This window comes from Diorhabda carinulata, chromosome 5, assembly GCF_026250575.1.
Source record: "Diorhabda carinulata isolate Delta chromosome 5, icDioCari1.1, whole genome shotgun sequence".
Classification (NCBI taxonomy): domain Eukaryota; kingdom Metazoa; phylum Arthropoda; class Insecta; order Coleoptera; family Chrysomelidae; genus Diorhabda; species Diorhabda carinulata.
The window spans coordinates 4,548,053-4,565,957 of record NC_079464.1 but is presented as its reverse complement, the minus strand read 5'-3'; the positions used below and the strand labels follow the sequence as shown (position 1 = coordinate 4,565,957).

The window sequence follows — 17,905 nt, the reverse complement described above, 5'->3', positions numbered from 1 at the left end:
TGCGATGTATCATACTTTTTGAAATGCCCACTATGTCTTATAGCTCGACGATCATTCAGTACAGCTTCATAGATTTTTTTCAACATTCCTGGCGTCGACCACTGCGATTTTTCACTGTTGATAACGAAGGAGTAGTCCCACCAAAGTAGGATCTAGATCAGCTTTTATAATGGTTGGGCTAACGCCTTTTGTATCACAAAACGTTGACCAATTTCTTCCAAATTCACAACGTGGCGTCTTCAAACCTTCTTCCATTCCAAGGATTGTTGTGTTTATCATCAAAAGAAATCTGTAAAACTGATCGTTGATACCTAATTTCGAAATGTTTTGGGTTCTTTTACTACTAGATTCATGATTGAACAAGACAAGAAAGACTTCAGAGAAAATGGTATAGATCCCGAAAATTCTAAGTGATCTGAAAAGAAATAATGTACAAACAACATTCAGAAAAATCTTTATTTTATGGTATATCTATTTTAAATAACGTTCTATAGTCTATTTTGATGAATGAGTGAGTAATAAAATTCGTAATCCATAGATGGAATATTTCTTTTTCTGTAGGTAGAAAAGATAGATATGAGAAACTCTTATATAAAGTTTGAAATTTTAAAAAATACGTTCATAAATAATAATTTCAATATAAAAAACGTTTGAGTTAATCCCTTTATTAAAAATCCAAAATATCTGAAAATATAATTAAATGATTACCAGGACTTTTAAGGAACTATCTGGAATGAATTATTGATTATTAATTATATCTGACTAATTACAAATTTTTCCGCTTTTCAAAAGTTTTTACAGATATTTAGTCGAAATACTCACAATCTTTTAGTTGATAAACATTCTCGGGATAAACAATTAATCAATGATAAATCAATAAAACGGACCCGTTTTTATGGGGTTACAAAAGGAATAAAACGTAAAAAATGCCTCTAATAACAAGGGATGAAATGATGAATAGAATACGGAATTAATTTCGAAATTTATCTATAGAAACACTTCGTAATTTGAGTCTTAACCATGGCTTTCAATCATTCGTAGATATTTTTAGAAATCATTTCGAACACATGAAAAATTAGTTATAACTTTTCAAATCCCTCGTAGAACACATCACAACTCTATAATATTGTAATGGGGAAGTAAAATATGCAAAAAAATATAGAGTACTGAATACACCAAAACTCACAATTTACATTACCTGACGCTCGTTTCGATTACCAAGGTATCGTCTTCAGAGATTACCTTCTAGTTTCTGAAGACGATAACTTGGTTATCGAAACGCGTTTCAGACAGTGTAATTGTGAGTATTGGTGTAGAAATAGTGGTGTTTCATTTAATTAATAATATGGCACAGCATTCTAATCACCCTGTATTAATTACAGTTAATCTACATGTAAATTGTTTGTTTTATCTTATTTTAATCGATTAATATTTTTATGTGTGTTTTTTGACTTATTATTTGAATTTTAGGCCGTGGGGGAGATTTGAATGAATAAATATTATTTATAATCGAATTTTTAGAATATAAATGAGCAAATTTTTATGATATTTACGTTGCACTTGCGCCGTGTAAATCTTTATTTAACCCAAATAGTGGTTTCCATAACGTTCTAGCAACGCTTCTACCACTTGATGAATTTATAAGGGAAAAGCAACAATCGTAGTTACACACGAAGCATCAAATATAACACAACAGGCCTAAATGCGCGTGGGGCTACGAGTATACGATGGGCGCGCAATAGTAGTTCTATCCATCGGGGCCGGAACGAATGGCGGAGGGTGATTTTTACCCCATCTCATCGCTCTCCGTCTTTCCACCACCACCTACTGTTATATAAAAGCAAAGCCGTAGTGAGGGTGCGTTTCAGAATCACGAGGGCGACGTTTAGTTTAGTTTGTTCCGTTTGTGCTGTCTTTTCTCTATTCCTCTGTCTCCGCTATTTTCTTCTTCTCTTTAATAAAAAAAAAAAATAATACAAAATAAAACCCGATGTGCATGTGCGTGTGTGAATCAATCGAAATAAATACCGAAAATAATAATCGAAATATCAAAATGAAGTGACTGTTGAAATTATTAACGAAACAAAAAAAAAAACATAGAAAAGTACGCGAAATGCCGCGTTGTCTTATGGCCAAAAAATTTAAGGCCTATACGTGGCCTACCGAAAGATCGGATTCTCCGGAAGAAGAAGATGAAGAAATTGATGTTGTCGGGGATTCGCCAGCCACGGCAACGGCGACTTCTTGTTGGGGGCCGTCGAGTCCTACCGAAGGGGCCACCGCTCCCAGTCCACCACCCACCTCACCACACGGGACTACTCTACTCTATAATAGTAAGTTTTCAAAAATCTATCCTCAATTGTAAATTCGTTTATATATTCAAATCAGCAGCTCAAAATTGATCATGTATATAATTTAATTGATCATTATCATTCATCAAAATGATAATTATCGTTATACCGAACGTTTTATGGACAGAATCCTTTCAGGAATCGAGAAAAAAATTATTTAATTATTTTAAATTCATCAACAAATACATTAAGTTTAGTATTTTTTTCTTTCTGCTTTGCATGATTAAATTGTGGAAACATTTACTTACAATATAATGCAAACATGGAATAAAACAAACAAATTTAGTTGGAACGTTTTGCTTTTTTATATCTTCGATTTTCTCACTCATCAACTGCCTTACTTAAACAGGTGCAAACACCAACTGTTTAGATCATCTGAGATGCCATCTCCATTCTATAATCGTCACTTTATCATCAATGCTACTGGTAAATGAAAAATGAGGAAACTACTTAGCACATGTCTAGATTAAGAACCAAACCCTATTCGTACCTTTCGCCTATCTCACTAATCAACTGATCCACTTAAACAGGTGCAAACACCAACTGTTTAGATCATCTGAGATGCCATCTATATTCAATAATCGTCACTTTATCCTCAATGCTACTGGTAAATGAAAAATGAGGAAACTACTTAGCACATGTCTAGATTAAGAACCAAACCCTATTCGTACCTTTCGCCTATCTCACTAATCCACTGCTCTACTTAAACAGGTGCAAAAACCAACTGTTTGGATCATCTGAGATGCCATCTCCATTCTATAATCGTCACTTTACCCTCAATGCTACTGGTAAATGAAAAATGAGGAAACTACTTAGCACATGTCTAGATTAAGAACCAAACCCTATTCGTACCTTTCGCCTATCTCACTAATCAACTGATCCACTTAAACAGGTGCAAAAACCAACTGTTTAGATCATCTGAGATGCCATCTCCATTCTATAATCGTCACTTTATCCTCGATGCTACTGGTAAATGAAAAATGAGGAAATTACTAAGCACATGTCTAGATTAAGAACCAAACCCTATTCGTACCTTTCGCCTATCTCACTAATCCACTGCTCTACTTAAACAGGTGCAAAAACCAACTGTTTGGATCATCTGAGATGCCATCTCCATTCAATAATCGTCACTTTATCCTCGATGCTACTGGTAAATGAAAAATGAGAAAACTACTAAGCACATGTCTAGATTAAGAACCAAACCGTATTCGTACCTTTTGCCTATCTCACTAATCCACTGCTCTACTTAAACAGGTGCAAAAACCAACTGTTTAGATCATCTGAGATGCCATCTCCATTCTATAATCGTCACTTTATCCTCGATGCTACTGGTAAATGAAAAATGAGGAAACTACTAAGCACATGTCTAGATTAAGAACCAAACCGTATTCGTACCTTTTGCCTATCTCACTAATCCACTGCTCTACTTAAACAGGTGCAAAAACCAACTGTTTGGATCATCTGAGATGCCACCTCCATTCTATAATCGTCACTTTATCATCAATGCTACTGGTAAATGAAAAATGAGGAAACTACTTAGCACATGTCTAGATTAAGAACCAAACCCTATTCGTACCTTTCGCCTATCTCACTAATCAACTGATCCACTTAAACAGGTGCAAACACCAACTGTTTAGATCATCTGAGATGCCATCTCCATTCAATAATCGTCACTTTATCCTCAATGCTACTGGTAAATGAAAAATGAGGAAACTACTTAGCACATGTCTAGATTAAGAACCAAACCCTATTCGTACCTTTCGCCTATCTCACTAATCCACTGCTCTACTTAAACAGGTGCAAAAACCAACTGTTTAGATCATCTGAGATGCCATCTCCATTCTATAATCGTCACTTTATCCTCGATGCTACTGGTAAATGAAAAATGAGGAAACTACTTAGCACATGTCTAGATTAAGAACCAAACCCTATTCGTACCTTTCGCCTATCTCACTAATCCACTGCTCTACTTAAACAGGTGCAAAAACCAACTGTTTAGATCATCTGAGATGCCATCTCCATTCTATAATCGTCACTTTATCCTCGATGCTACTGGTAAATGAAAAATGAGGAAACTACTTAGCACATGTCTAGATTAAGAACCAAACCCTATTCGTACCTTTCGCCTATCTCACTAATCCACTGCTCTACTTAAACAGGTGCAAAAACCAACTGTTTAGATCATCTGAGATGCCATCTCCATTCTATAATTGTCACTTTATCCTCGATGCTACTGGTAAATGAAAAATGAGGAAACTACTTAGCACATGTCTAGATTAAAAACCAAACCCTATTCGTACCTTTTGCCTATCTCACTAATCCACTGCTCTACTTAAACAGGTGCAAAAACCAACTGTTTAGATCATCTGAGATGCCATCTCCATTCTATAATCGTCACTTTATCCTCGATGCTACTGGTAAATGAAAAATGAGGAAACTACTTAGCACATGTCTAGATTAAAAACCAAACCCTATTCGTACCTTTTGCCTATCTCACTAATCCACTGCTCTACTTAAACAGGTGCAAAAACCAACTGTTTAGATCATCTGAGATGCCATCTCCATTCTATAATTGTCACTTTATCCTCGATGCTACTGGTAAATGAAAAATGAGGAAACTACTTAGCACATGTCTAGATTAAAAACCAAACCCTATTCGTACCTTTCGCCTATCTCACTAATCAACTGATCCACTTAAACAGGTGCAAAAACCAACTGTTTAGATCATCTGAGATGCCATCTCCATTCTATAATCATCACTTTATCCTCAGTGCTACTGGTAAATGAAGAAGGAGGAAAATGCTTAGCACATCACACGAGCTAGTCCCCAAAAGTTGAACAAGCCTTACAGATGGCTAATTTAAAAGAGTTATGATTTACCATCATCGATCTTTGGTAGTTTTAATTATGACTGTGAAGATCCAAATATACATTAGAAGGTAGAGAATGCTTGTTCAATTTGGTGGCGACTTTAAATTCAAATTTCTTTTCAATTACTTGTCATATCTCGTGATTTCTTTTTTTATACTTTAATTTTTATTTCTTTACATCTTTTTTCATTCCTCAATGTGAGAATTGTAAATGTTTCTAAATCTGAAATATACATCAATTTATTTGCGTAACAGGTTTCCACTTGAACCTGAAACTTTTATTGTAGGATCAGCACAAATAAATACCAATAATACCATTGAAATTGACACTTGTATGGTTGTATCGAAGCTTTATGAGTGCGTTTATGTGACTTAACTGTTTATTTTAGATTCAAAAATTCATATAAATAGAAATCTAATAGTTTAATATCCATTAATACAGTTTTTAATTAAAATAAAACAAAAATTTATCATTATTATCAAAAATTATCGATTCGATTGTGGATGTACATTGATGGATTTCTTTAACGGACAACAACTGTTGATAAACAACCACCCTATCGGTTCTTTTTGAACTACATAATAGTTGAGTTGATGGTCACACTGCTGGTTAGAAAATTGTTGCACGAAAATGTTCGTTAAGGCCGCTTGACATTATGCAATACAACGTGCAATGCAATGCAAGACGCAATATTTCTTGATCAAAAGCAACCGCAGATAAAGTCCAGCTGATTGTTTCATGTAAGATATTTTGGCTCATTGATAAGTGGTACTAAATATTAGATGCAATTTGAGGTTAGGAATTTGTTTACTTTTATTGTTTACAGAAACTCGCAAGGAATTAATTGCACGTTGTATTGCATGACGTCAAGCGGTGTTTATAAATATTTCAAGTATATGTGAAGAACTGAAATAGCACGTTCTGAATACGTTCACAATTACAAATGTCAAACTTTATTATGTCAATGTCATATTTGACATATTCACATCAGTGTTGCCAAGCGTCGTATGAAATAAATTACTTCGAGTCAGAATTATTAAAAGAAGAGTATGGGATAAAGATTTAATTACTAATTAGGTGAAAATATCGATATTTCTAGATTAGTATAAATAGAAACACGTTCTTGATGCCAGTGGATGTTGTTTGAAGGTTTCTGTAAGAAAATTGAACCAAATTTTGTATAAAAATCTATATAAGTGAGTGAATCTATTTATAAAGCGTATTATTTGTATAACTTTGTATATTTTTCAAACACAAAAACGAACAAAAATTTTAATTCCGTTATTCTATGAGCTGACACAAGAAACTGAATTGGAAAAGTAACGCCAAGAATTGCGTCTTCTATTCTCGAAAACAAAGCCATTATGGATATCCAGCTTTCTTCAATTAGGTCAAACGTCTCTTCCTATTCCTTAACGCTAGTTTTTATTAGCTCGTTTTAAAACACTATAACACAACAAAAAACGTCTTATTTATACAAACTTTACCATAAGTAACACTACACAAAATGAAATTTCTAAGCATTCTTTTATACAATACGACAGTTAAATAGTAAAAGTAAATTCACTTTGAATTAAAATTAATGTTAAATATGATATATACACGGTTTTTATTCCGATGGAACCATTAAACATGTTCGTGGAGGCTCTCATACAAGGATAGTCACAAAAGTACCTGACCTGGCCTAGAGATGGCGGTACATACCACCATATTAGAAAATACACAATCTATACAGCGTATGTTTTAAGTTTGAAGACGCCATCTTGTGTAGTATTTGTTTAGCAACCATCATTAGTGAAGGTTTTCAATAAATTTGCTAGCATAGAGAAAGTTAGCTATCGTTGTGTGATATAATACTTTCATTTGAGAGGCTTTATCTTAAAAAATATGAAGCTGAACTAGATTTTACTCTGGGTGAGACTGCTCCTCCTTTATTAACAATAAAATATTGGGTAGCAGTGTTTAAACGAAGCCGTACGACCGAATTAATGAATTAAAGTTTGAATTGCTACCTTATACCCCCTATTTGCCAGATTTAGCCCCCTTGGTTCATTTCGTCTTCCCAGACTTGGAAAAATGACTCGATCGTTGAAGATTTTTCAACGATGAAGAGGTGATATAGGTAGTTAATGGCTATTTTGAGATTCTTGACGATTTTTCTTAAAAAAAGGCTGACGATCTTACAATCACTATTATCGAAAACGAGACAAGAATTAAAGAACTAATTATAAAACGATCACATTTGATTGTAAGTCACCACAATTGACAAACTAAAAATGTGTGAGAAAATACTTTTACATAAATGTAAAATGCTGATGAGGTCCTCGCACTGTAGAAATAGCAACTCATCGGTTTCTGTGGAAAATTTCTATGGATTAATGAACATAACGTCGCAACTGCTAATAAATCTACTTAATAGCATCCTATTTGCCGGATCTATATCCTTACGACTTATTTCTTTTTCCCAAAATTAAAAACGACGTTTTCTGAGTCGATTGAGGTCACCACAAGTTCTTAACTGGGTTGGAATTACTTCGATTTCTCTAAAACGTTCGTCTTCTATCCCTTTTAAAACCTCACTCATAAAGGACACTTGACATGAGGCAAGAAAACGTGCAAGAAATTGTATGTAAACGTCATAGTTTATTTATTTGATATTTTGCGCTCAGTTTATAGGCTGTTGCTTTGCTTTTGGTGGTAGATAGAAAGAGGAAAAAAACATCAATTTATCTATAGAATTAGACGAAAAAACATACAAAATTATATTTGAGAATGAATGAAGAAACATTTGACAAATTCCCAAGAACAATAAAACATTGGATAACTCGGAAATTCTTGGCATCAAATCGATAATGTTGCAAGTGCGAGATCTTGCATGAAAAAGAAAGATCTAAATATGTATTTTTATTTGGATTCGAACGATTTTAATTCAAAGTAATCTATTCTATGTTGTAGTTTTCATTTTTATTGTTTTTTTTTGTTTGCATAATTGAAACATAATTTATTAGTGCCAAGTTTACGTTATTGAAAGAATTTGTTAAGGCCGCTTGACATGATACAATCCAACGTGCAAGAATTTCTTGCAAGATCAAAATATTGCATAGACGAATCTTATTTATTGACGATCTTGACATGAAGTTATACATCGTGCAATGCATACAAGACGCCATATTTGTTTCAGTTGTTGTATTCTAGGGAGAAATCTAGTTACTTTTGGTTTAACGACCGACTAAATGTCAGTCTTAGACAGGCGACTTTGGTGAAACTAATTATTTTGAACTTGTTAACAAATACGAGCAAAAACAAAATCAAAATAAGGTTAAATTTGCCACGATGTCGAAATTATTAGCTTGACGAAAGTCAGCTGATCCAAGACTGACATTCGGTTGGTTTTTTGGTCGAAAGTAACTAGATTTCTCACTAGAATTTCAGGTTGCACCAAAAAATGAATTGTAAGTGCGAGATCTTGCATGAAACAATCAGCTGAACCTCATCTGCGTATTGTTTTGATCAAGAAATATTGCAACTTTCATTGGATTGCATCATATCAAGATATTAAGTCTACATTAAAGTCTACAACCTAATAATTGAATAGGGATTCTTGAAATACTGATTTATCTTGAAATAACAGATTTACATCGACTTGAGCTACCAAAAAATTGGAAAATGTCTCTATTTAGAGAAAAAGAAATAAGAAATAGAGAGAAATATGTTCGACGTCTTTAAATATAGAAAACGATTAGCATTGACATTTTTATAGAGATAAACAACCTGGATGGCTACACGATATGCATTAATTGATCAATAAACGTTTTATTTAAATTACCAGTAGTTGAAATTTTTACCTGATTTATATTTATATATAAAAATGCATTTGAAGACATGCAACATGAATATTATAATATCAGAATCGGACTGAATTGCTCCAATTAATCAAACGACATGTATATTATTTATAACTGTTGTAGACAAACAGAAACTAATTCTTCCAATTTATTATTACTCAACTGTTTTCCGATTTTACTTTTTCGTCGTCCTGTTTACTCGATAAAAACTTTTTACAGGGTTATTCTAAATGATGGACGAATTTTTAACAATTCGTATTTATTAAAGTACAAATGATATATCAATAATTTTTCTACCAATGAAAAGAGGAAGTTTCAAATTTTTCTTTCACTTTTTCACATCTAACAAAAGTTATCCAACTACACAAGCATGTGTGTCTGCTGTGTGCACGACTCTGCAGACCGTTCAGAGTTGTTGCTAGAAATAATAAAAAATAGTCACGTGGGGTGAGATCAGGAGATTTCGGCGGCCATTTTCCCTGCGACCAATCCAGCGCTGAGGAAAGGATTCATTTAAAACGTCTCGTACATCGAGGTACCAATGGAATGGAGCTTCATCCTGTTGAAGTCTTAAGAATCTTCCATAATTAAAAGGAATAGTCATTGTTCCAACATGTTTAGATACGTTAGTCAGGTCACAGTTCTTTCCACAAAAAAGATCCATGGAAATTTGTACGTCATAAGGTACAAAACACGTTAATCCTCGGTCAATTTCTTTCGTGTCGTATGTGGATTTTGCAAACCACATATGCGAACATTATTGACGTTTCCACTGTGGTGGAAAGTTGCTTCATCGTTAAAAATGATACGATTTCCAAATTTGTAATTCTCCATAATTTCTAGCACATAATTGAAAAATTCTAGATGCTTCAGAGTTGAGATCCTGCACGAGTTCTAAACGGTGGGGTTTCTACAACAAACGCCGTTTCAGATCTTTCCATACAGTTTGTTGAGGTATTCTAGGTTCTCTACTAGCTCTATTGGTACTTGGGCTGAGAACAAAACTGTCTTCTAAGCGTCTGACACACGCGGTCGGACTGTGCTTCTTAATTTACACACACTTCCAGTCTCTTTAAATTGATTGAACCAACGAGTTATGCTTTTTTTAGTTGGTGGTTTGATACCAAATTCAGCACGCTGCACTACAACTTGCGAACCCGATAACATGAAACACTTTGTACTTCACAATCGCCATCTCACTCACAACTGGCAGTGATAGAAAATGGCGGCATATTGACGCGAGAACTCTGGCGGCCGCTTCCGGAACCATCATCACCATACTAATACGAATTTTTAAAAATGGTTTAAACTCTTCTCTACAAAGTTGTTAGAAAATGATGTTACAAATATTGAAATAGTCAATTTTTTTTGAATAATTGATAAAAAAATGAGGTGAAAAATATTTTTTTAGTTGAAGATATACATATTCTGAAACGAGTTTATGATATTTATAGTTTTTAGTCCAACGAAATTTTTTGTGATAGGATATCCACGCTTCCTCTTTCTGTTTGCTTGTCCTATGTTGCTTGATTCTCAAAAAAAGTCTATTTTATTGGAGATTAAGGCAACCGTCTCTTGTATAATCAAGGTTTTCATAAAGCCAATGAGTTTCAAAATCATTATTCTCTGGTAGCTTTAGAAATGTATTTGTAGGTAATTTGATTCATTGCAACTTTTTTTTTTGCTTCCACACTCGATTTCTTCATCGTTTTCGTTGGGCTATTCTATTCTGGGGATTATCTGAGATAGATTGGGGTGGTGCTGAGTTGTTGGTTAATTCAGCAAATTTATGTTTTTTATTCCATTTCTATGTTTGTTTTTGATATCCAATTCTAACCGATTTTCCTTTATACCTTTCGTCCTTTGTTCTCTTTCTTATCTTTTCTCTAATTTACATTTTTCATTCTATTCTTCAATTATTTATATAAATCCCATAATCTCTCATATTTCCCAATTAATTTTTGTTTTTCGTCAATTTTACCACCAAATTTGTATTGGATTTAGTATGAGTTCAATTGAACAATCTTTTCAGGATGGTTCGAAATAATCGACTTAAATGAAAAATTCTAACAAGCTGAGGCTATAAAGTTATCAGAAGGCAGTGTATTTACAATTATGCATGAAAATTTGACCACCAGAAAGCTTTTTTCAATTGGGTTTCAAAACAACATAGAGTTGATGGTTCAGAACAGCGTTTGACCATATTCACATGTAATAAATCAGACTTTTTTGAGTCATTTCACTCTGGAATCAAAACGATCATCATTTAAGTGGACTGAAGCCGCTAAACCACCTCCAAAAGCACAACAGTCAGTTGAGATTCATTATTAAAGGAAGAGACAATCAATTGTTGGGTCGTTTGAATGCAAAAATTAAAAAAAAACAGCCTCATATATAGAAGATAAAAATCATTGTTTTACTAAGACAACGCACCGATTCACAAGTCGTTGAAAACGATGCTTGAATTGAATAAATTACATTTCGAAATCTGCAACTTTTAAGCAGAAATTTTCTTATTAAGATAAGGGTATAAGATAAGGTATCATCATGAACTCTTTGATTTCTTCTTCATATTCAGATAATTACATGTCTTGAAGGAATAAAGCCAGAGAATTATAGATCTGCACAACGGATGATGAATCAACTTGAGATTCTGGAAGCATCTTTTTAACATTAACGAATGTTGTAATAGCGTATTCGCAATAAATTCCAGTGCAACAATTTTTGCAGATCTTTTTTTTGTAATGCTGCACCAAGATGTGTATAGTAAAGAAATTGTAATAAAAAATCAAATAATCTGTTAAAAGATTAATTACTTCTTTAATATCTTATTTCTTAGATCGTCTGATAAGTTTATTTTACTAAATTTTATTGATTTTACTTTAAAAATTAGTTTTTTCAAATAATTTTTGAAATATAAATAAAATTGACGTTTCGATTTTTTTTGATAAAGACTCAAAGAGAAGTAGAAACGTCAATTTGATCTATATTTCGAAAATTATTTGAAAAATCTAATTTCGAAAAAGAAGACACCTAAAAACAAGAAGATTTTGTGACATAGATTAATTTTTTCTTTAATTTCTTATTTCTTAAAACTTTTTATATGTTTATGTTACTAAATTTTATTGATTTTACTTTAAAAATTAGTTTTTTCAAATAATTTTTGAAATATAGATAAAATTGACGTTTCGATTTTTCTTGATAAAGACTCAAAGAGAAGTAGAAACGTCAATTTGATCTATATTTCGAAAATTATTTGAAAAAACTAATTTCGAAAAAGAAGAGACCTAAAAACAAGAAGATTTTGTGACATAGATTAATTTTCTCTTTAATTTCTTATTTCTTAAATCTTTTTATATGTTTATGTTACTAAATTTTATTGATTTTACTTTAAAAATTAGTTTTTTCAAATAATTTTTGAAATATAGATAAAATTGACGTTTCGATTTTTCTTGATAAAGACTCAAAGAGAAGTAGAAACGTCAATTTGTTCTATATTTCGAAAATTATTTGAAAAAACTAATTTCGAAAAAGAAGAGACCTAAAAACAAGAAGATTTTGTGACATAGATTGATTTTTTCTTTAATTTCTTATTTCTCAAATCTTTTGATATGTTTATGTTACTAAATTTTATTGATTTTACTTTAAAAATTAGTTTTTTCAAATAATTTTCGAAATATAGATAAAATTGACGTTTCGATTTATCTTGATAAAGACTCAAAGAGAAGTAGAAACGTCAATTTGTTCTATATTTCGAAAAGTATTTGAAAAAACTAATTTCGAAAAAGAAGAGACCTAAAAACAAGAAGATTTAGTGACATAGATTGATTTTTTCTTTAATTTCTTATTTCTCAAATCTTTTGATATGTTTATGTTACTAAATTTTATTGATTTTACTTTAAAAATTAGTTTTTTCAAATAATTTTCGAAATATAGATAAAATTGACGTTTCGATTTATCTTGATAAAGACTCAAAGAGAAGTAGAAACGTCAATTTGTTCTATATTTCGAAAAGTATTTGAAAAAACTAATTTCGAAAAAGAAGAGACCTAAAAACAAGAAGATTTAGTGACATAGATTAAGTTTTTTCTTTAATTTCTTATTTCTCAAATCTTTTGATATGTTTATGTTACTAAATTTTATTGATTTTACTTTAAAAATTAGTTTTTTCAAATAATTTTCGAAATATAGATAAAATTGACGTTTCGATTTTTCTTGATAAAGACTCAAAGAGAAGTAGAAACGTCAATTTGTTCTATATTTCGAAAATTATTTGAAAAAACTAATTTCGAAAAAGAAGAGACCTAAAAACAAGAAGATTTAGTGACATAGATTGATTTTTTCTTTAATTTCTTATTTCTCAAATCTTTTGATATGTTTATGTTACTAAATTTTATTGATTTTACTTTAAAAATTAGTTTTTTCAAATAATTTTCGAAATATAGATAAAATTGACGTTTCGATTTATCTTGATAAAGACTCAAAGAGAAGTAGAAACGTCAATTTGTTCTATATTTCGAAAATTATTTGAAAAAACTAATTTCGAAAGAGAAGATTTAGTGACATAGATTAAGTTTTTTCTTTAATTTCTTATTTCTCAAATCTTTTGATATGTTTATGTTACTAAATTTTATTGATTTTACTTTAAAAATTAGTTTTTTCAAATAATTTTCGAAATATAGATAAAATTGACGTTTCGATTTTTCTTGATAAAGACTCAAAGAGAAGTAGAAACGTCAATTTGATCTATATTTCGAAAATTATTTGAAAAAACTAATTTCGAAAAAGAAGAGACCTAAAAACAAGAAGATTTAGTGACATAGATTGATTTTTTCTTTAATTTCTTATTTCTCAAATCTTTTGATATGTTTATGTTACTAAATTTTATTGATTTTACTTTAAAAATTAGTTTTTTCAAATAATTTTTGAAATATAGATAAAATTGACGTTTCGATTTTTCTTGATAAAGACTCAAAGAGAAGTAGAAACGTCAATTTGTTCTATATTTCGAAAATTATTTGAAAAAACTAATTTCGAAAGAGAAGATTTAGTGACATAGATTAAGTTTTTTCTTTAATTTCTTATTTCTCAAATCTTTTTATATGTTTATGTTACTAAATTTTATTGATTTTACTTTAAAAATTAGTTTTTTCAAATAATTTTTGAAATATAGATAAAATTGACGTTTCGATTTTTCTTGATAAAGACTCAAAGAGAAGTAGAAACGTCAATTTGATCTATATTTCGAAAATTATTTGAAAAAACTAATTTCGAAAAAGAAGAGACCTAAAAACAAGAAGATTTTGTGACATAGATCAATTATTTTGAATCGTGTCTGATTTTAACGGTTTTTTTTTGAAAACAATTATTGTCTAATCATTTTATTACCAAACAATGTACGATGGAATATCTTTCCGTGTTTGTAACTTGGGATACTATCGCTTCCTTTATCATCAATTAAAGAGAAATTAAACAAGTACATACACACATCAATAAATCAACAAAAACTTGTAATTATTTTCGAGTTTACAGTTTCTGGAGTAGTATTCATTTCGTAATGAAGCACAACGACAAGAACCCTTTCATGAAAGTTCCAACTTATTATTGCCTCAAAATTCCTGCCTCTTTAGATCTTTAATACGCTTAATGACATTCAAGCAGAAACTGTTGCTAAATTTTGCGGCCTCTTCATCTGAAACTTAGTTACGTCGTTGTATTCTAGAAATTGTACATAATAGACAAATGATAAGAGGAAAGAGACAACACCACCAACATTCATTATTATTAAACTTAAACTACGAAGTTAATCAAACTAAAAATCAACAATGTCTTGTATTGAATCATGTTGAGACATTCCTTTTGTACATCACCCAAAATCCTTGCAGCTACTGGCCAAAACACCAGCTTAATTATAGTAGAGTAATTAGTTAAATCTTTGATAACATATTAAATATTTAATTAAACTGTTAAATCATCCAATAAAATACTTTCTGACAATCATTATATTTGGAAAGCGCAAAGAAATATTAAGAGTCCTTGCTAAAAAAGGCTTTAGTTAGATAAACTGATTTTTCATCAAAAATCCTTTACATTAAATGATTTTTTTCACAAGTCTCTGTATACGAGCAATCAATTCATTGATATCTTGTGGTATTTCGCTCCAACTTCTTTCCTTTTCGCAAAAATAGACCACAAATGCTCAATGGAATTGAGATCCAGGTTCTAAGGAGGCCAAATCATGTTCATTAACACCCTCTATGCCAAAACTTACTGTTTGTTCAACTTGATATTTAGATCTAGTTCTACATGCGTTCGCCATAAAGAAAGATTCCGAAAAAAATTATCATAAATTATAATAATTTATTTAAAATACTTACAGGAAGTATTAAAACACAATTAAACGTATCTAATTGAGTTGCATACTTTCGAATATGGTGTTATTTATAAAAGAAAAAAATTGAAATGTTGAATCTCTTCTTAAATGTTGTGAAACATCTTAATAATTTTATATAATTAAAATGAGATATTTTTGATCCTTTACGTGCCAAAAATACGGTATATTTCTTTTTCAAATATAATATTTTGATTTTGTTTCAGGTTATCTACACGAAATTTCACCTTCAAACTATACGACTTTAGTATCAAACACGGAATCGTCTGATCAACCCAAAGGAACTTACATAACATTGAAAGGTGCCGACGAATCTACTGAAATACGGTATGAATCTAACCACGTTCCTAACAGACATAAAAAATCGCTATCCATGACATATACTAGTACAGGAACGGCGTTAAGTTTACCGCCAAAGAAAAAAGATATATACAGACCATATTCTTTAGAAGACAAACCTTCGCCACCGTTTTTTCATCATACTATTAGAGTACCAGCTGAAGAAGATCTCCACGCCGCTCACGCTATACTAGACTTGAGCGCATCCACGACTGTTTTCCTACCACCTCCACCACCTCAAATACAAATACAAGAACAGTATCATCCCCTCGATTTACCGCAAGAAATTCAAGAAACTCACTCATTGAATGGCGCCGCAAGTCCTGGTCTCAAATCTACTAAAACCGTCGCTTACACTTACGAAGCCTTTTTCGTAAGTGACGGTAGATCTAAGAAGAGACACGATACCGAAGATCCTAACATGACAATTAACACGGTAAAATTATCGGAGAAACCTAAATACACCTGCAGCGAATGCGGCAAGCAATACGCCACGTCGAGCAATCTCTCGAGACACAAACAAACCCACAGAAGTCTAGATTCTCAGGCTGCCAAAAAATGTATAACCTGCGGTAAAGCTTACGTAAGCATGCCCGCATTAGCTATGCACGTTCTCACGCATAAATTGGCGCATCGATGCGGCGTATGCGGTAAACAATTCTCGAGACCTTGGCTACTCCAAGGTCATTTGAGATCGCACACCGGCGAAAAACCGTACGGTTGCGCGCATTGCGGTAAAGCTTTCGCAGATAGATCGAATTTGAGAGCGCACATGCAAACCCATTCGGCGGATAAAAATTTCGAATGTCCGAGATGTCATAAGACGTTCGCTTTGAAATCTTATCTTAATAAACATTTGGAATCGGCGTGTCTTAAAGAAGAAGTTGTTAATTGTAAAGATGAACAGAATACTAAAGAAATTAATGTTGCGACGCCTATGCCGGTTCGTGTATATGCTGGTTGATTTTCTTGAGCGGTATTGAAAATCTATTCAATTTGGCAACTAATCTAGTGGAAAGTAGCATTTTTCGGAATATAATTTATTTATTATAGACTAATATGGTGGATTTAAATTCCACTGGCGATAATTTTGTAGAAAAAGTTGAAATTTTGCAGTGAAAACATTCGATTTCTCAGTTTATTCAAGGTGAAAATCGATTATTAGATTAAAGTTTCCATTGAGAATATAAAAAAAAAACCTTTTAGACGCTGTATACGTACTTAAATCGTTTGTTTGTGCTTATCCACGAGCTTCTTGTTTTATAAATTATAATTTGAATCATAGTGAAGCTCATTTGTTCGATAAACTTTCTAAATTCATCAGTGAAAACAAGCATATCCATAGATTTGTTGAAAGCATTAAGTTTGATTACAAAAGTTTTCTAGGTGCACCCCTAGGGGTCCACGTGAAGCTGTATATTAGCAATATATGTGAATTACCATCATTTAATTTGATCTTAATATTTTTTGACAAATTTTGGATATAATGTGTACTAAAACTAGTAATTTACGAAGTTAGAAAAAGATTGGGGACTGCAGGATTAAGTAAATTTCGTTGCAAAATCTAATGACGTTGTAATTTTTTCGTAACGTCAAGAAAAACTTTATTTCCATTGTGAAATGGAAAGCACCAACGATAATATGTACGTTGAATCAATGCTAGCAACAGATCTACAAAAAAGAAATCGTACAAAATTGTTTGCAAACCTCGAAATTGTTGTATGATGTTGATTTTTTTTTTGAAACATCATGAAAAAACATTTTTAATTGTAAAAAAACGCATTTGGGGTCAATGGAAATAACATATCTTGTTTGAGGAGGTAGGATTTTCAAAATACTCAACGTTTTTGAAGTTTATGAATATCCAAATCTTAGCAAAGCTTGTTTCCGAAAAATGGGACTTACCGACTAGATTATATTTGCCAAAATTTGAAATCTAGTCCCGCGACATAGTTTGAATAATAATTAAACGTAAAATGTCGCGGTCTAATCTCGATCTAAATTTTAACTAGTCAAGCTTTCTAGTCTTTCCTGTTAGTTAAGTTTTCCCATCACGCAGTCGATGGCAACATTGCGCGCGATATGCCGTCTAGATTAGCGGTGATTTA

General features: G+C 31.8%; 2 protein-coding genes across 2 annotated transcripts in view; both read left to right on the top strand.

Moving 5' to 3' along the window:
• The window catches only part of LOC130894451 (uncharacterized), a 692,198-nt gene that overhangs the window by 140,775 nt on the left and 533,518 nt on the right, over window positions 1-17,905 (top strand). The gene's annotated exons all lie outside the window — the stretch shown is intronic.
• Window positions 1,833-16,995, top strand: LOC130894441 (transcriptional repressor scratch 2). Its single transcript, XM_057801292.1, has 2 exons — window positions 1,833-2,333; window positions 15,665-16,995. Exons 1-2 carry the CDS (start codon window positions 2,114-2,116, stop codon window positions 16,759-16,761), a joined length of 1,317 nt encoding a protein of 438 aa, XP_057657275.1. The 5' UTR covers window positions 1,833-2,113; the 3' UTR covers window positions 16,762-16,995.

Bases quoted from the DNA above. Each gene is read 5' to 3' on its own strand.
- LOC130894441 (XM_057801292.1), top strand. From the start codon at position 2,114: ATGCCGCGTTGTCTTATGGCCAAAAAATTTAAGGCCTATACGTGGCCT. The intron at 2,334-15,664 runs GTAAGTTTTCAA...ATTTTGTTTCAG, and splicing joins GACTACTCTACTCTATAATA to GTTATCTACACGAAATTTCA.